Genomic DNA, 23,081 nt, shown 5'->3' with positions numbered 1-23,081 from the left:
TCATCAGCTCACGTGCAGCTGGGGAGGCAGAGCCATGGTTAGACCTTGCATATCCTGTGGCTGCAGATCAGGGGCCAAGAAAGGTACAGAGCTGCTCTCTTTGCCCTTCCCTGTCTATGCAATGAGTTTTTCTCCAGTGCATTCTGCTCTCCTGCTCTGCCTGCATAAGTAACCCAGTGGGGAAATCCAGGAGGATTCATGACTGGACCCAGATCACTTCAGTTTCTGTGTCTGCCCATCAAGGGGTGTTCAGACTTGGCAGCACAGCTCTGGAGAGCAGGGGATGAGTAAGGCATCCCTGTTCATCAGAGTTCATGGAGCCTTGAAGTCAGTGTTCCAGGTGAACACAGTTTGCTGTGTACAGGAACTTCTTTCAGGTTTGAACAAAAGAGCAGATTTGTCACTGAGTACAGATATCAGTGTGCAGGAGCTGACTCCAACAGCCTGTCTGTGTGCCTGGGCAGACTGGGGTAAAGTATTCCTGCCCAGATTCCAGGCAGGAATACTCACAGCTTTATGGACTTCTCTGTCTGTGGTCCCAAGCTGCACTCCCTGGAAGCAACACCAGCACAGGGCAGCTGTGCAATGTGGGTTTTTTTCTGATCCATAACTATTCTATCAGACACCATGACAGAGGGAAAAGAATCCCATGCTTAGGCAGCTAGCAAACAAACACAGCTTCAGAGGTGGACTGGCAGAAACTGATAGGTATTTCTTCCTACTGCTGGAAAGCTTTGGCAGAGTGGAATGCATTACCCCATGTTACCAAATCCAGCAGAACTAGGTCTTGCCTTCTTTAGATAGAGCTTGTATGGTCATGAAAGTTTCACCAGACTAACATAAATATGGAAGTTCAAATTCCCTTAATGAAATCAGTATGACCTCCTTGATGGTTATTTGTTTGAATGTAAGTCTCCTTTTACTGGCTACACCCATTCAGTTTGTACCCATGTGAGCATGTGCAAGTTGAACAGGAGAGCACCAGCTGTATGTTCAAACATAAAGCTCCATCAGTTTCAAAAAGCCAATTTAATCAAACAACAGTCATGGTTGTTATGCAGCCAACAATCCACCACCCCACAGCCACTCACTCCTTCCCCCTCAGCAGGATAGGAAAGAGAAATGGAAAGGTAAAAGTGAGACAACTCATGTGTTGAGATAAGAACAGTTTAAAAATTGCAATAAATATACAAAATTGCAATGAAAAGGTAAAAAAAAAAGAAAAAAACCTCTTAGTCTGCCTGCACGGCTCCTCACTGCCTTTTTCACAGACCCATAAGGATGTCTCTTTATGCATAGACAAGGCTCAAGAGTGTTTATAATCACCTACATTTTAATTTGGTTGTTCAGTCTTGTCCATATTAAAGAAATCTTCACCCATTCAATTAGCATTATCGAACATTTTAACCACTGCTAGCCTCACCACTGTATCCACTGCATGATGCCTGATTTTTAATAATGCAACAACATCAATTTACAGTAATGCATTTGTTCCAAATGTCCTAGCACAGGCTGGATGAGGGCCTGGAAGTGGCTGGTGCTGTAGGAGACTCACAATGACATTCTGTGACCAAGGAGTTTTGGGAAGCAGTCAGGTATGTGATAGAAAAACATGGTGGGCTGCAGTGACAGCTGGAGCTGGTCCTATTTGAAAATATGAACCAATATTCTGGGACAAACATTGCTAAGTGAAGGCACTTGTTGATAATTTTGATGTTTACTGAGAAGCCTTGAGTGCCAGTATGTTCCCACAGTTCCTTTTCTAATGAGACTACAAACTGAAGCATGCCTTTGGCCCAAAAGAGCTGGAATCTCTGCCCTGGAAGTGGCAAATCTCTGTGTTTGTGAATGCATTCAGAAGCCATTCCATACTGCTGGGAGAAACCAGGGCTTCATTGTTCACTAATGGGAACAGAGTGCAGCTGGGGAGGCAGCCTGGCACTGGTGATTTTGTGTTATCTGTGTTCTTGTTGGCAGTGAGAGCCTGGTGTTTGCTCCCATGTTATTTACACTTTAGTCTGTGCCAGGATGATATCTTTTCTAGGTGGAAGAGATACTGCAAGCCTGGGATATGTGTTCGTCTGTGTCTATGTACAAATAAATAAATGAACCAGTACCATTAAGTGGAAGATCTCAAGAGAAATCGAGTTTTTCTGTAGCATGCTAGGTCTACTTAAAACAGAAAAAGCAGTGTATTGGCTCTGATTTTTTTCCCTAGGAAAAGCTGCATTCTACCTCAGGGTAGTGATGACAGTTGATGTAAGGATCAATTGCTAGAGATGAGTTTGTGTAAGGTTGTATCATTTGGAGAATCTTTATTTTATTTGGGCTTCAAGCTGATGCATTTATCACAGAGAAAACATTTTTTTGTTGCTAAAAAGTAAAGAGAAAGCTCCAGAGGGACCAGTAAGAGTATTGTCAAATTTCTAAAGTTGAAATTCTCCTATTAGATGCTGCACAGCACTTGGAGAGCCTGTGTGGAGATAGAGCCTATCCTGTCAGTCACCCTTGATTTCACTTGTAAAGGTTGATGTCTCATGAAGGTGGTTCTCAGACTTACCTGGAAAGCAAACATATTTTTCTAAAAAGTGTAGATGACTGGCTTACCTTTTTTTCTGCATGTCAGGCTTGTCCAGTTGCTCACAATCTTCCACATGCTTGACTGCAGCAAATTTTCATGAACTTCAAAAGGAAGGTTAGAATCTTTTAAGGAAGTGTTTTGGAAGGTGCTCAGATGCTAACTAATCAATGAGGGTCCACATGAGTTGCAGAATCTTTGTTGCATGAGTCTCTGAGAAACTAGGCAGACAAAATTGCTGCCTAAAATTCAAGTCCGTCTGGAAAAAGAATGGGCAGCCAGGGCCATATGACAACTTCAGGATTAGTAATTGCCATGGAAATAGCAATAAAATGAAAGCTACAATCCTGTATGCTTCTTCAGGGCAAGGTCCTGACAACAGTCAGGAGTCTGGCAAAGGGTGAGTGGGTGGCTGGGTGTGGGTTTTTGGGTGACTTTGTGTTTACCATTTACCATTACTCTGCGTTTAAAGAAAAACATGCACATCTCCTCCTAAACTGAACTGTTTACTATAAAGGCTGCCTACCTGCCTTGACACTTGTTGCTCTTTTTGTTTATAGCATACTAGTCACATAAAGCCAGGGTTAATTAGGCATTAGAGCTGTATTCAGACTTACTAAGGAGATACTAAAACTTTGATAAGTAAAGCAAAAAAGCAAAAAATCATTATAGACACCTATTTTACACATCTCATAAGTGTTAACAGTAATGGTCCTCAGTCTTGAATAATGGGCTCACATTCACAGTCCCTTGAGCAAACAGGCCAAGGAGGTATTTTTTTTAATGTATTACATAAATTAAGTTAGTTTGCTAACTAAACCAAACATCCTGCATACTCATTACTGCTCTTCAATATTTACCACATGGGATACTGATAACAGCAATCCTTAAAACACAAAAACCTTACAGCTCTTGTCTTGATAAATGAGGATCATTTCCATACATCACAACCACATGAACTTTTTTTTCCATGGAGCACAAGACTTGTCCTAAAATTCTTCTTCATGGCTTCTTCAAGCAGGTCCTTAAATTTAAACTGGGTCTTCACTATCTTAGTCACAATACCTGCCACATGGCAGGTGCCAGGATGGGGCATCTTAATAGGACTTTTTTGCTGGTGCACTTTGACGTCACATCTGTTGTAAGGAAGGTCCCAGGCTACCTCTCTGGCCTCTCAGGCTCAATTTCTCTTCACCATCTTGAAGATGTCAGTAAGGGGAATAAATATGAAAAATTTGTCCTAATGAGCTCTGCTTGTAAGGGAACAGCTTCCTTTAACCATGAACCAGATTGGCCATGCAGGAAAGTGGATCATGGAGCCCAAATTAATGAGTAATTGAAAGACTGTTCTGCAAAAATGGAAACCATTTATAATCTGTAAATGTAGCAGTGTGTGGCCAATCTACAGAGTTCTGTAAGTAGCAGGCATCCAAAGTATGCAGCTGACACCACCAGAATCCCTGCAGAATGAGGCATTCCCTCCAGGAGGAGGATGGCAGTCAAAGTATGCTCTTGCATATGAACTTTTGACCCATCCAAGTGCTGTTGAAGAAGGCACAGCTCATTACCCAGACCTCCAATGTAGGAAATACTGATGTTCTTCTGATGCATCGGTGTGAGGACAGGTAGAAGATGAGAAAGCAGTTTGGCCCTGTTGGTTCCCTAGGGGCATGTGTCTGGAACATTCCAAAAATCAAGACAGGCAAAGAGAACTCAAAGGAAATACTACAAGTTGCAGGCTTTAGAGCAATGAGAGACCTACACAATACCATGAAATTGGGTACATTAACCATGTTCCCTAGGGCTGCCTTCAGTAAACTGTTTGAGCAAGGCACAGACTTTACAACAACCCATTAGATTAGACCTTGTGGCTCCTGCAATTTACACTTGTCACATTGTTGGCTAGACATACAACAACTGAAATGGTACAGGTACTTGTCCTCTATTCCAAAATATACAGGTCTCTTTAGCAACAGCCCTAGTGCGCATTCAACAGTACAGGTATTAATAAGCCAGAAAATACTTAATTGTACAAACCAGACTCAGCACACATAGCTCAGCTATACACACCTTTCAAAGACACTGATTTCTTCTCAACCTACAGGGACCCCACTCTGTGGGGACATAACCAGTTGACTAAAGATTTGTGTGAAAATAGAGTCTATGATGCGAACACAGAAGACATAGAGCTTGCTAACTACTGTCACATTAACTGTGAGCCCCTTTGACAAAGACCTGGGAGATGGGAATTTTGGGACCCCTTCCTGACATCTCCAGAGGCATCTCTGTACATAGTAAATACCCTCAGTGTGAAGGGCAAAGATGATGAAATTTTTACCATCTCTGTGAGATGAACACTTAGTGGATGGTAAAGCTGGACCTTTATGGAGTGTTGTGGAAGATTAATGTTGTTATTGGTAACATCATTGCAGAAATGCAGCAATGAATGTGGAGAGTTGAGTTTATTTTTACAACCCTAAGCAAGAGGATTGTGATTCTCAGATTCTCAGCAACCAACTTGTCATTGATGTAATTTCTTTGATTTGGGGCAGTAATGGGACAGTGCAAGGTTTCCTCCCTAGGTGGGGAATAGCTGTTCAGAGGAACACTTACTGATCAGCAGGGACTGAAGACAGCCACTTCTGAACAAATTTATTTAATCCAGCTACTACCTGAAAAATGCCTGGCAAACAGAATCTTATCTGTTGTTCTTTAACAAATATTGTAAGGCTTAAAGATTTCATCAACAAAGCAAAAGTTTAGTGCAGAGTTCTACCTTACAGTTTATATCTGGTTAAGATCATAACAAAAGGAAAGTGAACTTACTGGTCTCAGCTGGATACACATGAGTGCTGAACAAACAGAAGGTAATGACAATAGAGAAAGGGGAAGAATGTTCCTCTGTTGCCATTTTTATTGTCCTTGTTATGAATTTTTATTGAAAGGTAAGTTACAGAGTTAAATTTTAGCAGTGGTGAATGCATTGTTTCTTCTGTCGCTCCCTGAGTTTTATTCATTAACTGATACAGAGAACTGCTCTTTTCCCCACCATTATTTACCTGTAGTTTCTGACAATGTCCCTCACAGACCTCACTGAGTATAGAAATAAGAGGTGTATTTGAACAGCACTAATACAAACTTGGCTCCTAATAAGGGACAGTACAATACATATTAAATACAAGTTAGAAAGGCATGCTGTAGTCTTCCAGAGCTACTTACTTTTAAATGGCTTTTATTGGTTTTGAAGCTATTGAGAGAAGTGAGGAAGACAGATTATTTCTTCTTACTTATAAGTGAAAACTGAGAGTTAATTTGTCCAAAAGTTTCTAAAAACAAGGCCTTCATAAATGCAGATATGTGACAACTGTATAAAAGATATTACAAAGCCTTTGCACCAAATTGTTTCCTATAGATGCCAGTAAGAATATTTTTGTTTAAAAATAAAACCTGTTTGTATTACAAGCATCTCTGGGGAAAGAAGTACATGTATTTTTGCCTCTGACAGTTCTCCAATTACCATTTCTTCTTCTCTTTTCTGAATTTTATTGAAGATGCATTCCTTTCACTGATGTTTCCATGGTTATTGAGGTCATGAAGATTTCATATTAGCCCAGGCAGCCACTCTTTCACTGTGAGTCTCTGAATGCAGGTGTTGCTGCTTCTTGTTTTGTAGGAAATTCATCTGGCAAGCTCTCATCACCAAATTGGACTTTATTTCCCATCTTGATTTGTGTATTTTTTTCTCTAAATTCAAATGTTTTTCCTGCACTCACCTTTCTGTAAGCATATAACAGTTCAGGACTTGATTGACATTATCCGTCTTGGGGGTGAACATTGCAGGTAAAAGGTGTAAGGGTTCCACACATCTACTTGTAGGTCACTGTTTCTAACCTTATGTCCCAAATGTCTTCACTTTGCTGTTCAGCATTTCCCCTTGTATCTGGATCACTGTAAAGCCTTTGCTTCCCCCAGGAGAACAGGCAGGGTGTGAGCAATAAAGTTCAACTTCTGTGTTATCCTGAGAAAACAGAACAGACTTTCCCTTCATTTTTTAGCTTCCAGCTGACATTGCCTCCTATGCGAGCAACAGTTTCTGGCTACTGCAGGCCAGCTAGCATGGCTTACGTAGGGAATGTGTTCTTCCACGGCTAGGGACTAATGTCTGTGGCTATAAAAATTCCTCAGAACATTAAATGGTCTTTTCTTCTCAGCATCAAGTGCCCAGGTTCTGAAATTAGGATGCTACACAGACAGTTTATGGAGCTTGGAGGATTCTCTTGTTAAAATACTGCCATCACATCCAAAAGAAAGGGTTATCATTATTCCCTTTTGTCACTGGAACTCTTCCTCTCACTGGGTACTGCTACATCATCTCTGCCAGAAAAACATACCTTGGCAATTAGAAACAAAGAGATTTATCTCTTAGTCTGGGGGGGAGAGGCGGGGTGTAAGCTCTGCAGTATCTGCTACTGTCTCCTGTGTTGATTTAGCTGTTCTGAAGACTAAGTTCTGGTGGCAGATCCCCTACTCCAACTAATCCACTAGTTATGCTGGAGAGGTGGTACATTTTTGAAGAGGAAATCAGAGATATCACCAACAAGTGCATCTCATGTTGTACTACTTTGCCAAAAGATATTGCATCCCTTTGTGGTTTGAAAGATGGAAAAATAAGTTTCAGTCTTTTACATGATAAAATGCAAACAACATATTTCCACATGCCACTTTTCTTCATGGCTACTCAGTTCTACCCCATCAGAGCCACAAGAGTTTTGTGAGAACGTTTTCCTGAAATCCCAATGCACACTGCCAATAGGAAATGAGGGAAAAGGACAAACTTCTTTCTTCACATTGGTTTAGTAAAGCCAATGCATACATTCTCTCAGCAGTTTCTTTTACCTCTGTTTCCAGTGCATTTTTATAGATGTTTCCAGGATATGTATTCTGGTGTGACATCAAAAGAAACCTGTCTTGGCAAAAGAGCAACAGAGAAAACTCATGGTTTTTTAATATAAATAGTAAAAAAGCTGTAATTAAATAGCTATAAAAAGAGTAACTGGCTTTACTCTGTGTGTCCCCTGCTTTTTGTGCTAGATGTTCTTAGACTAAACTGTTGGGGGGTTTCCCCCATTTGAGCCTCAGAGGGCTACTGTAATAAAAAGGTCAATGAGAGCAGCATTGCTTTGTGCCTCCAGATGAGACAAGCAATGGAAACAAACTGCATCCAAACAGCTAAATCTGGGGCTTAGGCCAGTCTCTGTACACTGAATAATAGCTATCCTGAGCAAATAGACGTCTTATAACATTTCCTGAACATCAACAAGCTGTGGCTCTGAGAGAGCTCTTGTATTTTTTCTTTCTTTCTTTCTTTCTTTCTTTCTTTCTTTCTTTCTTTCTTTCTTTCTTTCTTTCTTTCTTTCTTTCTTTCTTTCTTTCTTTCTTTCTTTCTTTCTTTCTTTCTTTCTTTCTTTCTTTCTTTCTTTCTTTCTTTCTTTCTTTCTTTCTTTCTTTCTTTCTTTCTTTCTTTCTTTCTTTCTTTCTTTCTTTCTTTCTTTCTTTCTTTCTTTCTTTCTTTCTTTCTTTCTTTCTTTCTTTCTTTCTCTCTCTCCTTCTTTCACTCCTTTCTTCCTCTCCTTCTTTCACTCCTTTCTTCCTCTCCTTCTTTCTCTCCTTATTGCCTTCTTTCTTGCCTCCTTTTTGTCTTGAATAGATTGAGTCAAGGGCCCTGTATTTAGAGTGGTCTTCTTCCCACTCCTAGTTATGCAACTTCTCAGAAAGTTCTCCCCTCATCATCTCAATGATAGTAAACCATCATATTTAGCGTAACAATCTATCTCTGCAACTTTGACAAACCATGAAGAACTAGAGATAGGTTCTCAGTTTTCTATTAAATCTGATCTGAATTTCAGTGCACCTCTGTGTTTGTGGGAGCTCTGAAGAATGGCATTGCTTCTCAAGGCAACAGCTTAAGACCACATGAACACTGGCTACGGTGGGGTGTTTTTAGTTTTGTCCCTGCAATATTGAGTGCAACTTCACCACGCAAATAGGTGTTCCAACAAAGTTGGAACAAAGTCCTTAAAGCTGCACTGCTGAGTTTTTCCTGGTTGTGTTACTACAGATTAAAATTTCAGTCTTTGCTACCAGTTTCCAAATAGACCAAAATATAGCCTTATTTGTAAAATCTATTGTAGTGCATAAAACTTGAATAACTCACAGATGTGGAAGACCTCAGAGAACTTCAAATTCTTGCATTATCAGCTCAAAACCAAACCTCTAGAAACCCTTAGAACTCCACTCATTATTTTAATCACTAGGGTGGTGTCCAGGGGCAGACATGGCTGCACACCATAAGGCAAATCTTAGGGCCTGTTCTGCACTGGGAGATGCTGCTATCTTGGCAAGAAAGAGACTGTTGTTGACAGCAAATATTCAAGGGCTTTCCTCTATTTGAAACATCTTTTTTTGAACTATTTTTTAATGCTACCATTTAGGCAGGTATTTGCAACAAGGAAGCCTCTTCTAAAAGGCTTCTAGAAGAAATAGTGCCCAGAATAAAAGGAATTAGTTTAGTATATGAAAACACAGAAGCAACATGTGTGTGTTTTTAAGGCTGCAATGTCTCCAGGATAATAGCAGGAAAAGATGATTTTACATCTCCATGCAGAAGCATGCCTAGTTTCACTTTTTGTGCTCTGAACAGTATGGAAAAATTCTGACTGCTGATTCTTGCTAACTCTTGCTTGCATTACTATAGACAAGAATTAACTACTTACACCCACGGTTTTACAGTTTTGGTCATTTCAATGACATGACTTGCAGCTGGTTGAACACCTCTGTTGGATCTTTGACAGATAAGTCTTCTTTAAAGAGACTAAAAAGTTTTTATAGTGCCTTGTGAGCCAGTACATCACTATTTCTGAAGCTTTTCTGTAGACAAGATTCCCTTTGAAGTCAATGGGAGTTCTCTCTGAATAAGAGCTTTAGGATTTGGGCCTCAGGACACAAATGCTGTGATCAATCTTTTGAGCACAGTGAGTAACATTTTCTTGGCTTTCAGAACTACACTAAGCCAAACAGTAGCCCCAGGGATTCAAAATAGGTTAAATGAGAGAATCTGCTTTCTTTCAACCTACATCTTTCTTTAGCTTTTAAATCAGCATAGTCCTCATGCCTAGTACTGACCTGCCAAAAACACCCTCCAACAATAAGAGCAGATGTTTTAATAGTTAGTTTTATAGTCAAACCTATCATGGCATGAGATACTATGAAATAGAGTTGTGTGCAATAAAAAACAAACATACTTGATGTGGACTGACCTGTTTAGAAGTTGAGACATGAACATACAGTCTGGAACAAAAGACTTGAAGACTGAGAACTTTATTAATTATGTTACAGGGAGGTCTGCAGGCACTGATTTCAATCAGACCATCATAGTACAAAACACCGTGCAAACATCAGAATTAGTGATACAAAAGTCAGCAATACAAGTAGGCAAGACTGATACTCCCTGTCTCCTATTCTTTATAATTCCTCTGACTTTGTACATGGAAAGGTCAGGTAGCAAGGGACTGTGTGACTTTCCAATACCTCTCACAAAGTCCAAAATGAAACCTGTCTGCCAACCTCCTGTCATTGTCAAGACTACTCTCCTTCTTTCACACAATTATAAGTGTATTACTGGACCTAAAACATCCTAACTTCCCATGCCCATCCCAGCCCTGGCTGAACTCCAGGATCCCCAGCCACTTTCCCCCATGAAACTGAAGGTCCAGGCTCTTCCTGTTGCCTGTAATGAAGGCTTTGCCTGTGCTGATTTCAGTGGTAACAAGTCTAGAACTGGTGATAAATCCCACCCTGATACAGGCAGCTGCCAGAGAGTGCAGCAGTGCATCAGGAGTGTGGGGCAGAGCAAAACTCTCTTGCATTTTCAATCCTCATATGATATCACACAACTGTATTAACAAAGTAACACATAAGAGAACCGGGAGAAAAGACCAAATGAAACAAGAGAAAAAGGTAGCACATTCTTATTTCCTAAACAGAGCTAAGAGCCTGAACATTTTACAGGCTCTTACCTGTCTGATGTTATGGGTGGAGGTGCACAGATGAACAGCCCAGTTCTTTCCCTGGAGTCCCGGCTCTGATTCTGGCCCATTGGCATTTTGGTGGAGGAAGTCCTGCAACTTCTGTTTCTGCCCACAGCCAGTGGAGAATCTCAAGCAGCTGTAAATATCATGTTGGTATGCATTACAGTGGGAAAACACTAAAGTCTTCAGGTGTGAATATATATGGGACTATCACTAAAAGACGAGTGTTTTGGAGAAGCAACTTCAAAGATGATGAAGGAAATACAAAAAGCAATGTATTACCTGGAATATGAGCAACTGTACTCCCCAAGCACAAGCTCAGCAGCTAGAAGAATTTCTCCACAGTATCAGTAAGACTGAGGTCTCCACTATACACCAGATATGACCTGGCACAGCTGAACCTACTTAAAATTTTAAACAAGTAAAGCCTTGTCCAGCCTACAACTCACAGCAGTGATGTAAACAGCCTGCTGATTCAGTTGTATATGTAGATGGTTCCCAGTGTTCGCTTCTTTAATTTCTTCTTTTGATTTTGTTTTCTTTTATACATATGGATAATGAGTTCCCTTCCCTCTCCCTCCTTCAGTTAGGTCAAAAAACCTCTGACTTGCCCAGTTTCTTCAATGTCTTGGCTCTATGTCCCTGTGTAAAATCCAGGTGCTACACTGGTTCCTCCCTGGAGATTTCTCCTTTTGTTCCAGTCCCTTACCTTGGTTCCTGATTTTGAGGGAAGAGGCAAAACAGCCAGCAGGGAGAGACATGTGATAAAAGACAGCTCAAGACCACTCAGCAGTTCAATCTATTCACTTCAAAGAAGAGGACAAAGTAACATTTTCCCTTCAAATTTAGAAACAAAGAGGGGTTTTATTTTCACCAAAATGGTTCCCTAAGTCTCCTCTCCCTTTCCCTAGGGTAGGGGTCCCTGCTCATCCCCAGGAGCACAGAGAAGCAAGGCACTCAGTCACCACCATGGGGAAAAGGGTGGCCATGGGCTGGCAAGTCATGAAGGGCACAGGCAAGGGAACAGCCTTGTGTGGCCACTGCTCAGCCTCCTCTGGGGTGACCCACGGGGCAGCTGCTGAATGAGCCTGTCAGATCACTCTGTTTGATACTAGCTGGCAGAGTGCACTCAGGTTTTATGATCCTACAGAGTTTGAGATTGGTTCTTGACAATTCTTTCACCCCCAGTTTGGAAACTCTCTGGGCAATAAAATTTTCTTACTTATGCCCAACGAGAAGACTGCATCTTGCTTTTGTCTGTCCTGTTGACACATATCTTTGGGTATAAGAAGATGGGTATAAGAAAACAGAACTGGAAGAGCTGCTGTACAATAAATTCAGACACATTCACAATCACACTTTTTTATTGCCAGAATACCCTCTTTCCTTGTGTTTGAGGACTGCAAAAAATTATATATATTATAAAAGAATGCATGTTAATCTCCTATCTGCACTATGAATTGTAACAGTGTTGTATGTGGAAATCCTGATTTGACACAGCAACAGCTGAGGCAGCCTCTGGGGAAACACCACTAGAAAAAAATTGTGCTCTCTCTGGAGCACTGGGAGCTATGAACTGATATCCTGAAATAAGCATCCTCTTGCTGATATCCAAGATGAGACTGACAAGGACTCCAAGATTTCATGTGAATGAAACTTGTACTCACACCACCTTTGTCAGAAATCCAGTATAACACACTTCCACATCAACTGGAAGAAAGATTCATCTAGAGAAAATAATTTCAGCTTTGAAAGAGAGACTGAAGAAGACTAATAAAAATGTATTTTCTTAACAGGCTTTTGTTGTTCTTGCTTTAATCTTCAAAAACTTGTATCTTCCTCCAGTGTAACACTTATGATAGCCTTTGTTTTTCCTTCTTACTGACAATGAAGTTGGAACACACAGTAAATATGTTAACCAGAGTGGATTGCTGACTCTTAAGAGCAGTGCAACAGTGTTTCCCAGATGCAGCTTAGAACTATGCAAATGTTGTCTACCTGCATTAATTCTTCATTGTCTTGCTGTTTAAGCAAGTATCAGTGAAAGACAATTTGGGTTAGAGAAGTAAAAAGTGAATTAAAAAATGGTCTCTTTCAGACTGCTTCCATCACCTCATTTAGATCATGCTAATCTCTTCTTTGTGAAGCACAGCAGGTCACTTTTAGCTGTACATGAAAACAGTTTGTCTGAACTTCCAGCCCAAAGGAAACAAATGGGTAGGACAAAAGACCTGATATGAGGAGGGGTCCTAGGCTCTGTTCTCATTGCTGCCACTAGAAAGGCATGACAGGGAGCAAGGCACTCAGTGTCTCTCTGTGTCAGTCTTCCCTGGATTTCATCAGCTGATGAAGGCTGTGGATGACACAGAGCTGGATTATGCAGATGGAACAAAGGAGAGGTAGAACATAGTACAGGAGGAGAGCAAACTTGATAGAGAGTAGTAAAACAGAAATGGGGTGGAGTACAAAGTACAAGATGCTACTCTTGAGGAGCAAAACACAGAATCTCCTACAAGCTGAGACCTCATCAGCTGCTGGTCACGTGTCAGAAGATTATGTACAACAAGAACTCAAAGGGGAAGAACTTGAACTCAAGTTAAAGAACAGCAGTACAGTAACAGAAAATTATCAAACTAGTAATAAGAAGAGCTGTGAGGTCTGTGGTGATCTGCTAGCAAGTAAAGCTGAGACATCCATTCTATGCTAATATCTTTCAAAAAATGGTGCTTCATCAGTTTATGAAGATCAAATTCTCATTCTATGATCCTAAGTTTTGAAGAGTTGAAATTACTGACCTTCAAACTGGTTACAAAAGGGGGAACAGTTTCTTGCCTATAGTAACCAAAATGTTCTCAAGGATTAGGTTGACTATGGAAATGGTTGGAGTGTCCCCTGCACATTTAAAGTGAAAGCAAAGTACCATGTCAGTGTATTAGTAATATAAACTGGAACTAACTGGTCCAGTTCAATTGCTTATGGTAAACAAAACACAAATACTTGAAAAACACTAGAAATTATAGAAAGTTTATTTGATCTATTATATTATTTCAAAAGGTGTAACCTACCTGGTTCCTTATTAGTTAAACACAAAAAAGGACTACAGTTAAATATAAAAGCTTCATCTTACTAGTATTAGTCACCTTAAGATACTCACTTACCTGCTTATTACATGTTTTCACAGGTCTCATTTTCTCTTAGTTTTTCAAAAGCAATCATAAAGTTATTTCTTGACTTTATTAACATTAGTTTTCCTGCTATTTTCCAACAAAATTCCATGATTTCTTGTCCAGACCTTACACAGTATTTTTGTCAAGAGCTCTTTTTCCAGGTGTGAAATATTTTTATATGTATATACACACACACAGAACCCAAGGAAACGTAACTACACAGATTTCATTTTAATTATAAGCACCAAGTCACAAGCTGAGCTTCGTTATACTTTAAAATACATATTTCAACTATCTGTCAAGCCATGGTGCTGTTACCAAAAGGCATCTCAGACATTAAAAGGGAAGGTCTTGGTTTCATCTACTACCAGCTTTGTACGGTAATCTCTGTAGTGAAGGGTATCTGTTACTGGATCTAGAGCAACAGCAAGCATGTCCTCCATCTCCTCCTGAGTAAAGGGCTCACCTGAAAGACAGCATAGAATAACATTTTATCTTGGTAAGTATTCTTTCAAGGACTGGAAAATTCTGCTGCCTTTCACTTGAAAGGATCTACTTTTGATTCTCACACAGAGGAGAAAAAGAATAAAACTAAGTATCTTTTTCCTTCCCTTTTGGCAATATAAGTCCTACACACCAAGTGAGCCAGTCTAAAAGGAAGGAGACAGAGGATCTGGATCTATCTGATCTTCTAGTTCACAGACACCAAAACAGCCTGTTCCTCTCTACCAAGGATTTTGAAACAACCATTTTTGTCATTTTTTTCTCCCGTGTACATTAGAATTTTTATCTCTCATTTGGCTCTCTTTGCACTGGTATTCACATCATGAAAGAATTCTGGTTTTTCTCTTCAAAGCTGTTGATGGCTTACTTCTTCCCTCAGAGAACCAGGTTACCATCTGATGCTAGGTCTTGCACAAAACCTGCACACCCTTTTGAACATGAGGCAGGTGGGCATGAGTCAGCCACACAAGAAAAGCAGGCTCTTCAAGAGATATTGAGGATTACAGAATGTACCACTTAAATTGCATCTTTGAATCTCTTTGTTTGCATGCGGCTCTAGAATTAAGATCAAGATAATGTAAGAATGAATGAGCACTGAAACCACTGAAACATCCGGAAATCTAAGCTGCAATTTTACAGGACAGCAAAAGAGTCACATACTTAGTGAGCACAGAGGTGTGCACAGAATCACAAAATAACCAGACATGACTGAATTACAAATAAGGATAAGAATAAAAATGCCTATTTTATAATATCTGCAAGCAGGCAGATAAATGCTCTTTCCCTGCATCACTGACCAGTGAAATGTCCTACTCTCCAGTCACTCATCACAGCAACAGCATTGTTTGAAGACAATGTATCTACTCCTGCAGATTTTGGCCTGCAGGGTAAGGACCTCAAGTTGCCATATACATATGTAATGCTTTTTACTTAAATACTGGTATTACAGAAGTCATGTTACCTTCTTTGGTCAAATGTTTGACCAGGTCGTCTTTGGTAATATATCCACACTTATTCTCATCCAAAGCCTTTAAAGAAAAAGAATAAATCTTGTGGTTTTAAGCTTATTGTATCAAAAAGCAGCAACTTATTTTCAGCAATTAGGTACTTGAATATTTACAGAGATACAGACCTCAAAGGCATGTAGAATAACATCTTCTGGAATAGGTCGGAATCTGAAACCATGGAATCAGAAAAGTAAAGTTACTGTTTGCCAGTGTTCTGAAAAAACTAAATACAAGTACTAAGGGAAAGGAAGGCTTATATTCCATGAGAATTTATTAAGTTTTGTGTATCAAACATTTAATTGCAGCCTGACCTTTTGGAACTGTCCATATATTTAACTCTTACATCTTTTGTTGTACTACTGTTTAATTTCACTTGTGCTGAGGAGCCAGATGAATGTCTTCTGCATGTCTGGGCTGGCTTGGTGGGTTAGTAGGAATCAGCAATAGATGAATCATTCTACAAAGCCAATGCACTGAACAGAAATGGACAAACCAAGAAAACAAAGTTTTGTCCAGGTAGGCTGGTAGCTAGGAGATCACCTAGTGGGACTTGGGCAGCCTAATGAGCTGATGATGAGCAAAGGAGGCTGGTAGCTATAAAAGATCTGTCACTAACAATTTCTGAGAGAGGAGAGAACTGGGCACGTTTGTGCATGCATATGCATGCTTGATTTCAGAGCAGGAAAGCAAGCTCAGTGCAGCAATGGAGACTTTCTATATCCCAGCAGTCTCCCACCAAACCCCCAGAATACTAAAGAGAAGGAGCTGAATCCAGGGAGGTTCTAACTGCTTGACTGTTTTGTCCAGACCCGCCTCAGTCTTTTACTATCTAAAAATCAAATGTGCTAAGAAGAAGCCTTGGATTTTATGATCCAAATCTCATGTACCCTTGCTTAAGTGAACTATGGACACAGTGCCCCAAAAGATGAAGTAGGTCTTGACAAGCCTGCACTAGCCTGGGGAAAGAGTGCAGGGGGTGGGGTTTTTGTATGTGTGTGTGTGTGTGTGTGTTTGAGTTTGCATGAAGGGAGTGTAGAGGAGGAGAGCACAGAGCAGCAAGGCATCATTTTGTGAAAGGGTGAACATCAGTGCGGAGCCACAGCTACTTGTGTAGAATACCCTCCTACCAAAGGCCCTCTGTGTGCAAAATAACTTCTCAGGATTGCACAAGAATGAGTTTCTCAAAAGCCTTGATGACCATATTTAAAATGAAAGATAAACTCCTTGTAAATGATCTAGCTTTAGTGCAAAATGTCAAAGTAGCACAAGTCCCTGTGTATGTGCAAAGACTTCTATGCACCTTTGTGACCACTTTTAGGTCAGCAGTCTTTTAGAGTGCTAATTGTATACATTCAGCTGTACCTTCTCAGTAGCTGTAACTCATATGCTCAGAGAAAGCAATAGTTATGACCTTAATCTGCATACAAAACATTTCAGAGATACACAAAGTGTGTTGAATAGCAATTCTGATTCCAACTAGAAATACAAAAGCTACATACTATCACAATTATAAGCTGGTATTATTTATATCATCAGTACAACATAATTTAATGTAGATGAACTAATTTTGAAACAAAATCTATATAGCTAATGTAAAATGAGTTTAAATGACAAAGAAGATCTATACTCCTTCCAGTTACATAAAATTTCTGTAGATATGCTTTTCAGAATCAACCCTGTCAATCTGGAATAAACTACAGACACATAAAATTCACTTTCCATTACCTTCTGTCAAGTAGAACTTTTGTCATCACTGGAAGAAAATGTTCCAGATGAACAAATCCACCCGGTTCTTCTACTTCTATCTAAAAATAAAACTTAAGTGGTGCAAGGTATATGACTCACTAGCAAACTTAACCAAAAACCAGAAAATTGGGGTGATCCCTGGATTAAAATTACATCATTACACTTTGAATATTTATATCAGGTCTTTAATATCATATGGCACCATAACATCTGAGTGAAAGGCTTGTGATCAAATAGAAACAGATTCAAGGAAGAGCTAATATCCCAGGGAGATACAGGTCTGCTATTAAACATTTGCAGCAACTCAATATTGCCCTCTTGTGCTTCAAAACCATTCATGCAAAGGAACCAGACACCGAGGAACTGATCTTATCTGCCCCAATAACTCAGCAGAGGTTTAAACATTCAGGCTGAAGCCATACTAGTAAAGTCTATCAGGATCTGGAGCACTCCCAAGCAGTGTAACATGAACACTCATTACAGCAAAGCATGAGCACATTCCCTTGGCATGATTTTGAACTGTGCCACCCAACATTTCCCCCAGCAGATCCTGACTTGGACCTTAAAGACTTTTCCCCAGCAGGATGCTTGGAGCAGCCCCTCTGCATGAAGCATTTACCAGGGTGGGCATGAGCTGCTCTGTGCCTGCTGGCTTCAACACCCAAGGATGTTTCTGGGCATATTCAATTGGCTAGCCTGGACATAGCTCCAGTCAAGTGCACCTTAATGATGGAATTTGTTGCTTTCATGTTTCATGAAAGAAAGTTAAAGAGAGTTGTCAGGGGAAGGACCAGAGAGGCAGGCAAACTGAGTCAGGACCAAAACAGCCATAAGGCAGCCTATAAAATGCTGCCCAAAAAAGCAAACAAATTAGTTCCAAACCACTGGGGACTTTTAGCAGCATTCTCACTGCATTCCTATACTTCCACAGGAGATAAGCAACATGGTAAAAACTGCTCTCTGTCATTGGGGTGCATCCCTTCCCTGAAAATTTTAAGTTTTGCTCCCAAAAGGAGCCCTGTTAATTGAGCTAGCCTATTCCTGTCTGTGTTGAAACTGGATGCATGCCTTGAGGTCTCACATGGCAGCAGCAACACCTTGCTAGGCCCCCTGAGACACAGCTGAGATTGAAAGAAAACTCAAACAGGCACTGATTTGAAATCTTCTAACTGAGCCAGGAAAAACTTAGTAAGGAATCTTCCTCCTGGGAGCTGGGTCAGAGCTGGGTCAGTTCCTGATACATCCAGTTGCTTAAATGGAAAGCTGCAACTGCTGCTGCATGCTCTTTTCCAGTGCTCTGGAAGAGGTTTGGGTGCTAAGAGAAGACAGCCATCACGTCTTGCTGCTTTAGAGTGGAAACTGGCTTGAAAAAAACACATTTTCCCTTCTGTTTGGTGAGCCTAGCAGAAAGGATCTTCAGCAAGAAAATGAAGATTTGCATGCTTCATTCTAAACCAAATGGAACATTTTACCATTACAGAATCACTTGTTTTGCTGCTTGCTTGATTGAAAAGATGTAACAAAATACCTGGCAAAGCCTTGTCCTGGGAGGTGATCAGCAACCTCAGCTTCCTCTGATGTAAAACAAACAGCTTCCATCTCAGAGTCTCTATAGATCCAGTAGTATCTTGAACAGTTAAAATTAATCCTATTTCTAACACTTCTTACTCTTCCTCATGCGCACTTCTGTTCTACACCTCATTTCTCATTGATGTTTTTCTTTTTCTGTATTTCCTCCTCCTTTCACATTAACAGCATTTGCTTGTTCAGACTCTGTGAGTTTCACTCAATTTCTTTCCTTCGGGCACATCCACAGCTCCCATAACAACTGTATTGTAGCACCTATTATGTTTTGTATTTCTGTTCTCCCAGCTGTAACACTGGGGTACTTGAAACACAAAGAAACAAAACATCTTCCAGAGTTACCAGGCAGAGCACTGTACCGAACTCCAAGCATTGCAGTAACCCTTAGGTAAGTTTCCACCATCTCTAGATTTAGCATTTAATCTTGTCTTTGTAAGCAGGCCTAGAGATATGATATTAAGTACAGAATTGAGTACAAGGCAATATAAGAAACATTATATGATAATTTATAGAGATAACATAATTATATGAATGCTGGTTTTGCAGATAGGAATAACGTGCTAGTTTAGCAATAAGGCTAATAGGAAGATGAGATGACAGAGACACAAGTAGTGAGAAACAGAAATTAAACACAGATCACAATGAGCGAAAATGCTGAGGAAATAGCTTGGTTACAAACTGGCTAACAAATGCAATTTTTACCTTACCTAGATTAAGATAAAATGGTATTACCATTGCCAATTATAGTGAAATCTTACATAAATTATGTTTGTGATTATCATTATATATGAAGGGTTCCACAAGAAGACAGTGTTCTTCTGGTACTAAACCTATGCCAAAGTTTCATTTACAGGCTCTGTAAAATATTATTTGCTATTTATTTTCCAGTGCAGTGTTCTTTAAGGTTAACCATCACTCTGAATGTATTCTTTCTTCTTGCAGTATTTGTGCTTGAATATTCTTACAATTTTCATACATGTTACACTGTTGTATCTCAAGAATCTTCTACCTCGTGACTACATTGCATTGTACTTTTTATGTATTACTTATCTCACATTTTTTGAGAAATATTGAAAACTGGGGGGAAAAAAGTAAGTGGAATCTCTTCCAGAGGATGAGGCAGGCCTTAAATTCTCCTGGTTCCCCTGGACTTGAATGGGGTTGTCAAAGCATCCCCATTTCTCAAATCTGTATCTTCAATGAGGAGTTGCACTGTTCATTTGCTGTTAAGTAAAGCCACTGAGGGACAATAAAAATATCATCTATATTAAGCACCATAATCTCTTTTTCCATTTTGCCTTGTTTGTCAGTGGGAGCTGGGACAATCTGGTTCTGAGAGTACAGAACCAGAGCAGACATATTGCAGAATTGTGTTAAAAGAGCTTTCTCCTCTAGTGGTTCTCTGCACTTCCTCATCTGAAGCAGCTCCATCATTTTCACAAGACTTAGTGCAAGACTTCTCACACTAAATTCAGATCTACAAGAGGCCAGACAAGCCTGGTGAGGGGAGACTACTACTGCAACTATCCAAATTTTTGTTGGAGCAGGAAGAAAACAGTAGGAGACATAGATTCCCAGTATCCTGACCTACACATGAAAAGGAGAAAAATCCTTACCCCACCTCTCAGCTCAGGCACTGTCCACTCCTTAAAGCAGCATGCCCATTTGCAAAAAGAATGTGAAGTCTGTTTCCCACTTCTTTGTCCCATTTATTAATCACACCATGCCAAGGCACCAGCACACCACTTTTCTATTACAAACGTGATGTAAGGAGACAAAAATTAGTGTAGAAAAAGACTGTGGAGAAGTGTAATTAATTTCTTTACCTTACCACTGTCTATCACTGGGAGAATGAGAGGACCACTAGGTCTTGTGATGTTTTATGTCATGAAGCCTGATTTACAAGCTTAAGCAATCCAGTAAGAAAAGATTCTCACCTATAACTCAGAAATCTCAAGGCTGAGAAAGATCTCATGAAGGACAGAATGTTGAAAGGTCTGGCTATAAGATAGCAATAACAGGGCCTAGATCAAAAAATGGCAGGCTTTCCCTCTGGGTATTTTTGGAATGTGATGTATAATTTTAACACCTGCTCAAGAACTGATTTTTACTACGTAACCCTGCAATGTGTTTCCATGGCATGTCCAGAAGAGTGAGATGATTAAAATTTGGATATCTGACTGAGGTTTAGGACATTCTTTTTCATCTGTCAGTTTTTTCTCCATTTTCTAAAAATGTCCCTCCACCGTGGCACAGTGTCACAGTCCCCCTTTGGGTAAAAAAGAGTCAAAGACTCCTCATTTTAACCCATCAACATTGTTGCCTCATCAGCCTAAAGATTTGCTTCAGGGCAACCTACAAGACTGTCTGTCTGCTGGAAACACTTCCATGACACTTCCAACATCTTGGAAAAGAGTTTAGGATTCCCATTCAGCAAGGCAGAAGGGCCAAACTTGTGCAAGTTGAAGACAGAAAAAAATACAACAGATCTAAACATTTACCTTTTCAAGCAGTTCCTGTACTTCTGCCTCAGTTGGGAAGCAGCCCAGTGACCTGACAATGCAACCAATCTCCCTGGAAGAGAAGAGAAGAGAAAAGGAAAAAGAAAAAAGAAAGAGAAAGAAAGAAAGAAAGAAAGAAAGAAAGAAAGAAAGAAAGAAAGAAAGAAAGAAAGAAAGAAAGAAAGAAAGAAAGAAAGAAAGAAAGAAAGAAAGAAAGAAAGAAAGAAAGAAAGAAAGAAAGAAAGAAAGAAAGAAAGAAAGAAAGAAAGAAAGAAAGAAAGAGAGAGAGAGAGAGAAAGAAAGAAAGAAAGAAAGAAAGAAAGAAAGAAAGAAAGAAAGAAAGAAAGAAAGAAAGAAAGAAAGAAAGAAAGAAAGAAAGAAAGAAAGAAAGAAAGAAAGAAAGAAAGAAAGAAAGAAAGAAAACATCTTTGTTAATAAGTCTGCAACACAAGACTGTTGACAATACAGATACCAATTCAGAGCTTGAATATAGGAGTGTGCACATAAAAGCACACAAGAAAATCTATGTGGAATTTTAAGATGATGTCTCAATAAGCAATGTCTACTTTTTCGGACGTAAAATATTCTGAAGCTCCTTGAAATTGTTCTTGCAATTTCCCAAAAAAAATCTTTACTATTGTGTTGCACTGTACTGTGTGCAAGTTACTTTTACATTGCTGTTCTCTAACTGTAATGCTTATTTTCAGTAACGTCCAAATAGATGTAATTAACAAATCACTTGGAAATCTACTGAAATGTGAAGTAACAAATAAAATACATACTTCCATTAAATGCTATAAAGATACAAATTCTAACTGCATTAAAGAACAATTACAAAAGGTGAGGCAGAAGGCAGCCCTGCTATGTCCACGCTGTGCTTTCAGAGAGTCAAACGGAGCAACAAAGTGGCTTATCACCACTCTGTTTATGCTGTAAATATATTCATAGCTTGCATTTACTGCTAAACCTGGTGCAGCTGTTCTGAGGCTCTAAATAAAATTCTATCAAACCAGCAATGCCTCAAAGATGAACAAAGTCTAGGATGAACAACGTCACAGACTAGAAACAAATTATTGTAAGGCTGTAATAAAGCTTTAATTATAGTATGATTAAAAACAAAATAACAGAAGCATTAATATAGTTTATGATTTACAATTCAATTCAACAACACAGAAATTTAAGAACATTTGAATATCTATTCACAGTGCTGGTGGTTCCCATGATCCAAACCTCTGTGGTTCCTTCCTCTTGACCAGTGGTAAATTTTTCCAATTTGTGCAAAAATCAGATTGCCTAATAAAAATGGTAGATAAAAGGAGGAATGATCTTTGTAAAATCTTCTTACAACAGTAAGGCCCTGAATGCAGCACATCAAGCATATGTAAAATTATATGTATAAGTCTATGACCTCCTCAGACAGGTCCCAAAGAGTTCCCATTCTGACTGAAAACATGTGAGAAGCACTACAACAGACAAAAGAGATAAAAAGGCTGGCTGCACAAAACTAGTTACAGAGCAAAACCCAGCTCCACATTTCCACGTGTTCTGAAATGAAACCATCTGCTCAAATGACCCTGCCCCTGTGGGTGTGAATGGCCAATGGCCTCAGGGAGGTCAGTCATTTAGACATAATCCTCGTCCATGCATCATACTTCTAGTATATATAATATTGCATTTGTTGTTCTCACTCCTGCACTCCCTCATATTTTCCAGCTACTTGTAACTATTCCCTGCCTCCACCAGAGCCACATCCAACACAAATCCTGCCTCCTTGTTGTCCCACACTATTTCTGCTCTCACAGACTGCCAGGGATGGGAATGCTGCCATCATCCTCCTGCCTCACTTCACTCACACCCAGCAGAACTGTGATGTGACTGAGGTAAGTCAGACCCTAGAAGAGTCTGCA

The 23,081-nt window shown here is 39.8% G+C and overlaps 1 protein-coding gene across 5 annotated transcripts in view; it reads right to left on the bottom strand.

Annotated features, from left to right (window-relative positions):
- Window positions 1–9,939: 9,939 nt before the first annotated feature.
- The window catches only part of EFCAB2 (EF-hand calcium binding domain 2), a 32,765-nt gene continuing 19,623 nt past the window's right edge, over window positions 9,940–23,081 (bottom strand). For 3 of the 5 annotated variants that reach the window (XM_066546614.1, XM_066546616.1, XM_066546615.1), the window contains 6 exons: window positions 21,175–21,247; window positions 17,069–17,148; window positions 15,469–15,511; window positions 15,298–15,364; window positions 14,201–14,298; window positions 9,940–10,801 (listed from right to left, as the gene is read on the bottom strand). In XM_066546614.1, the coding sequence (XP_066402711.1) occupies window positions 10,664–10,801; window positions 14,201–14,298; window positions 15,298–15,364; window positions 15,469–15,511; window positions 17,069–17,148; window positions 21,175–21,247 (499 nt within the window). In that variant the 3' untranslated portion in view covers window positions 9,940–10,663. Of the gene's footprint in view, window positions 10,802–13,673; window positions 14,299–15,297; window positions 15,365–15,468; window positions 15,512–17,068; window positions 17,149–21,174; window positions 21,248–23,081 lie in introns of those variants that run through there. The other 2 variants (XM_066546618.1, XM_066546617.1) reach the window with 2 other exon arrangements.

The sequence above is a fragment of the Molothrus aeneus genome, chromosome 3, assembly GCF_037042795.1.
Source record: "Molothrus aeneus isolate 106 chromosome 3, BPBGC_Maene_1.0, whole genome shotgun sequence".
NCBI classification, from domain to species: Eukaryota; Metazoa; Chordata; class Aves; order Passeriformes; family Icteridae; genus Molothrus; species Molothrus aeneus.
This window is presented reverse-complemented; position numbering and strand designations above follow the sequence as displayed.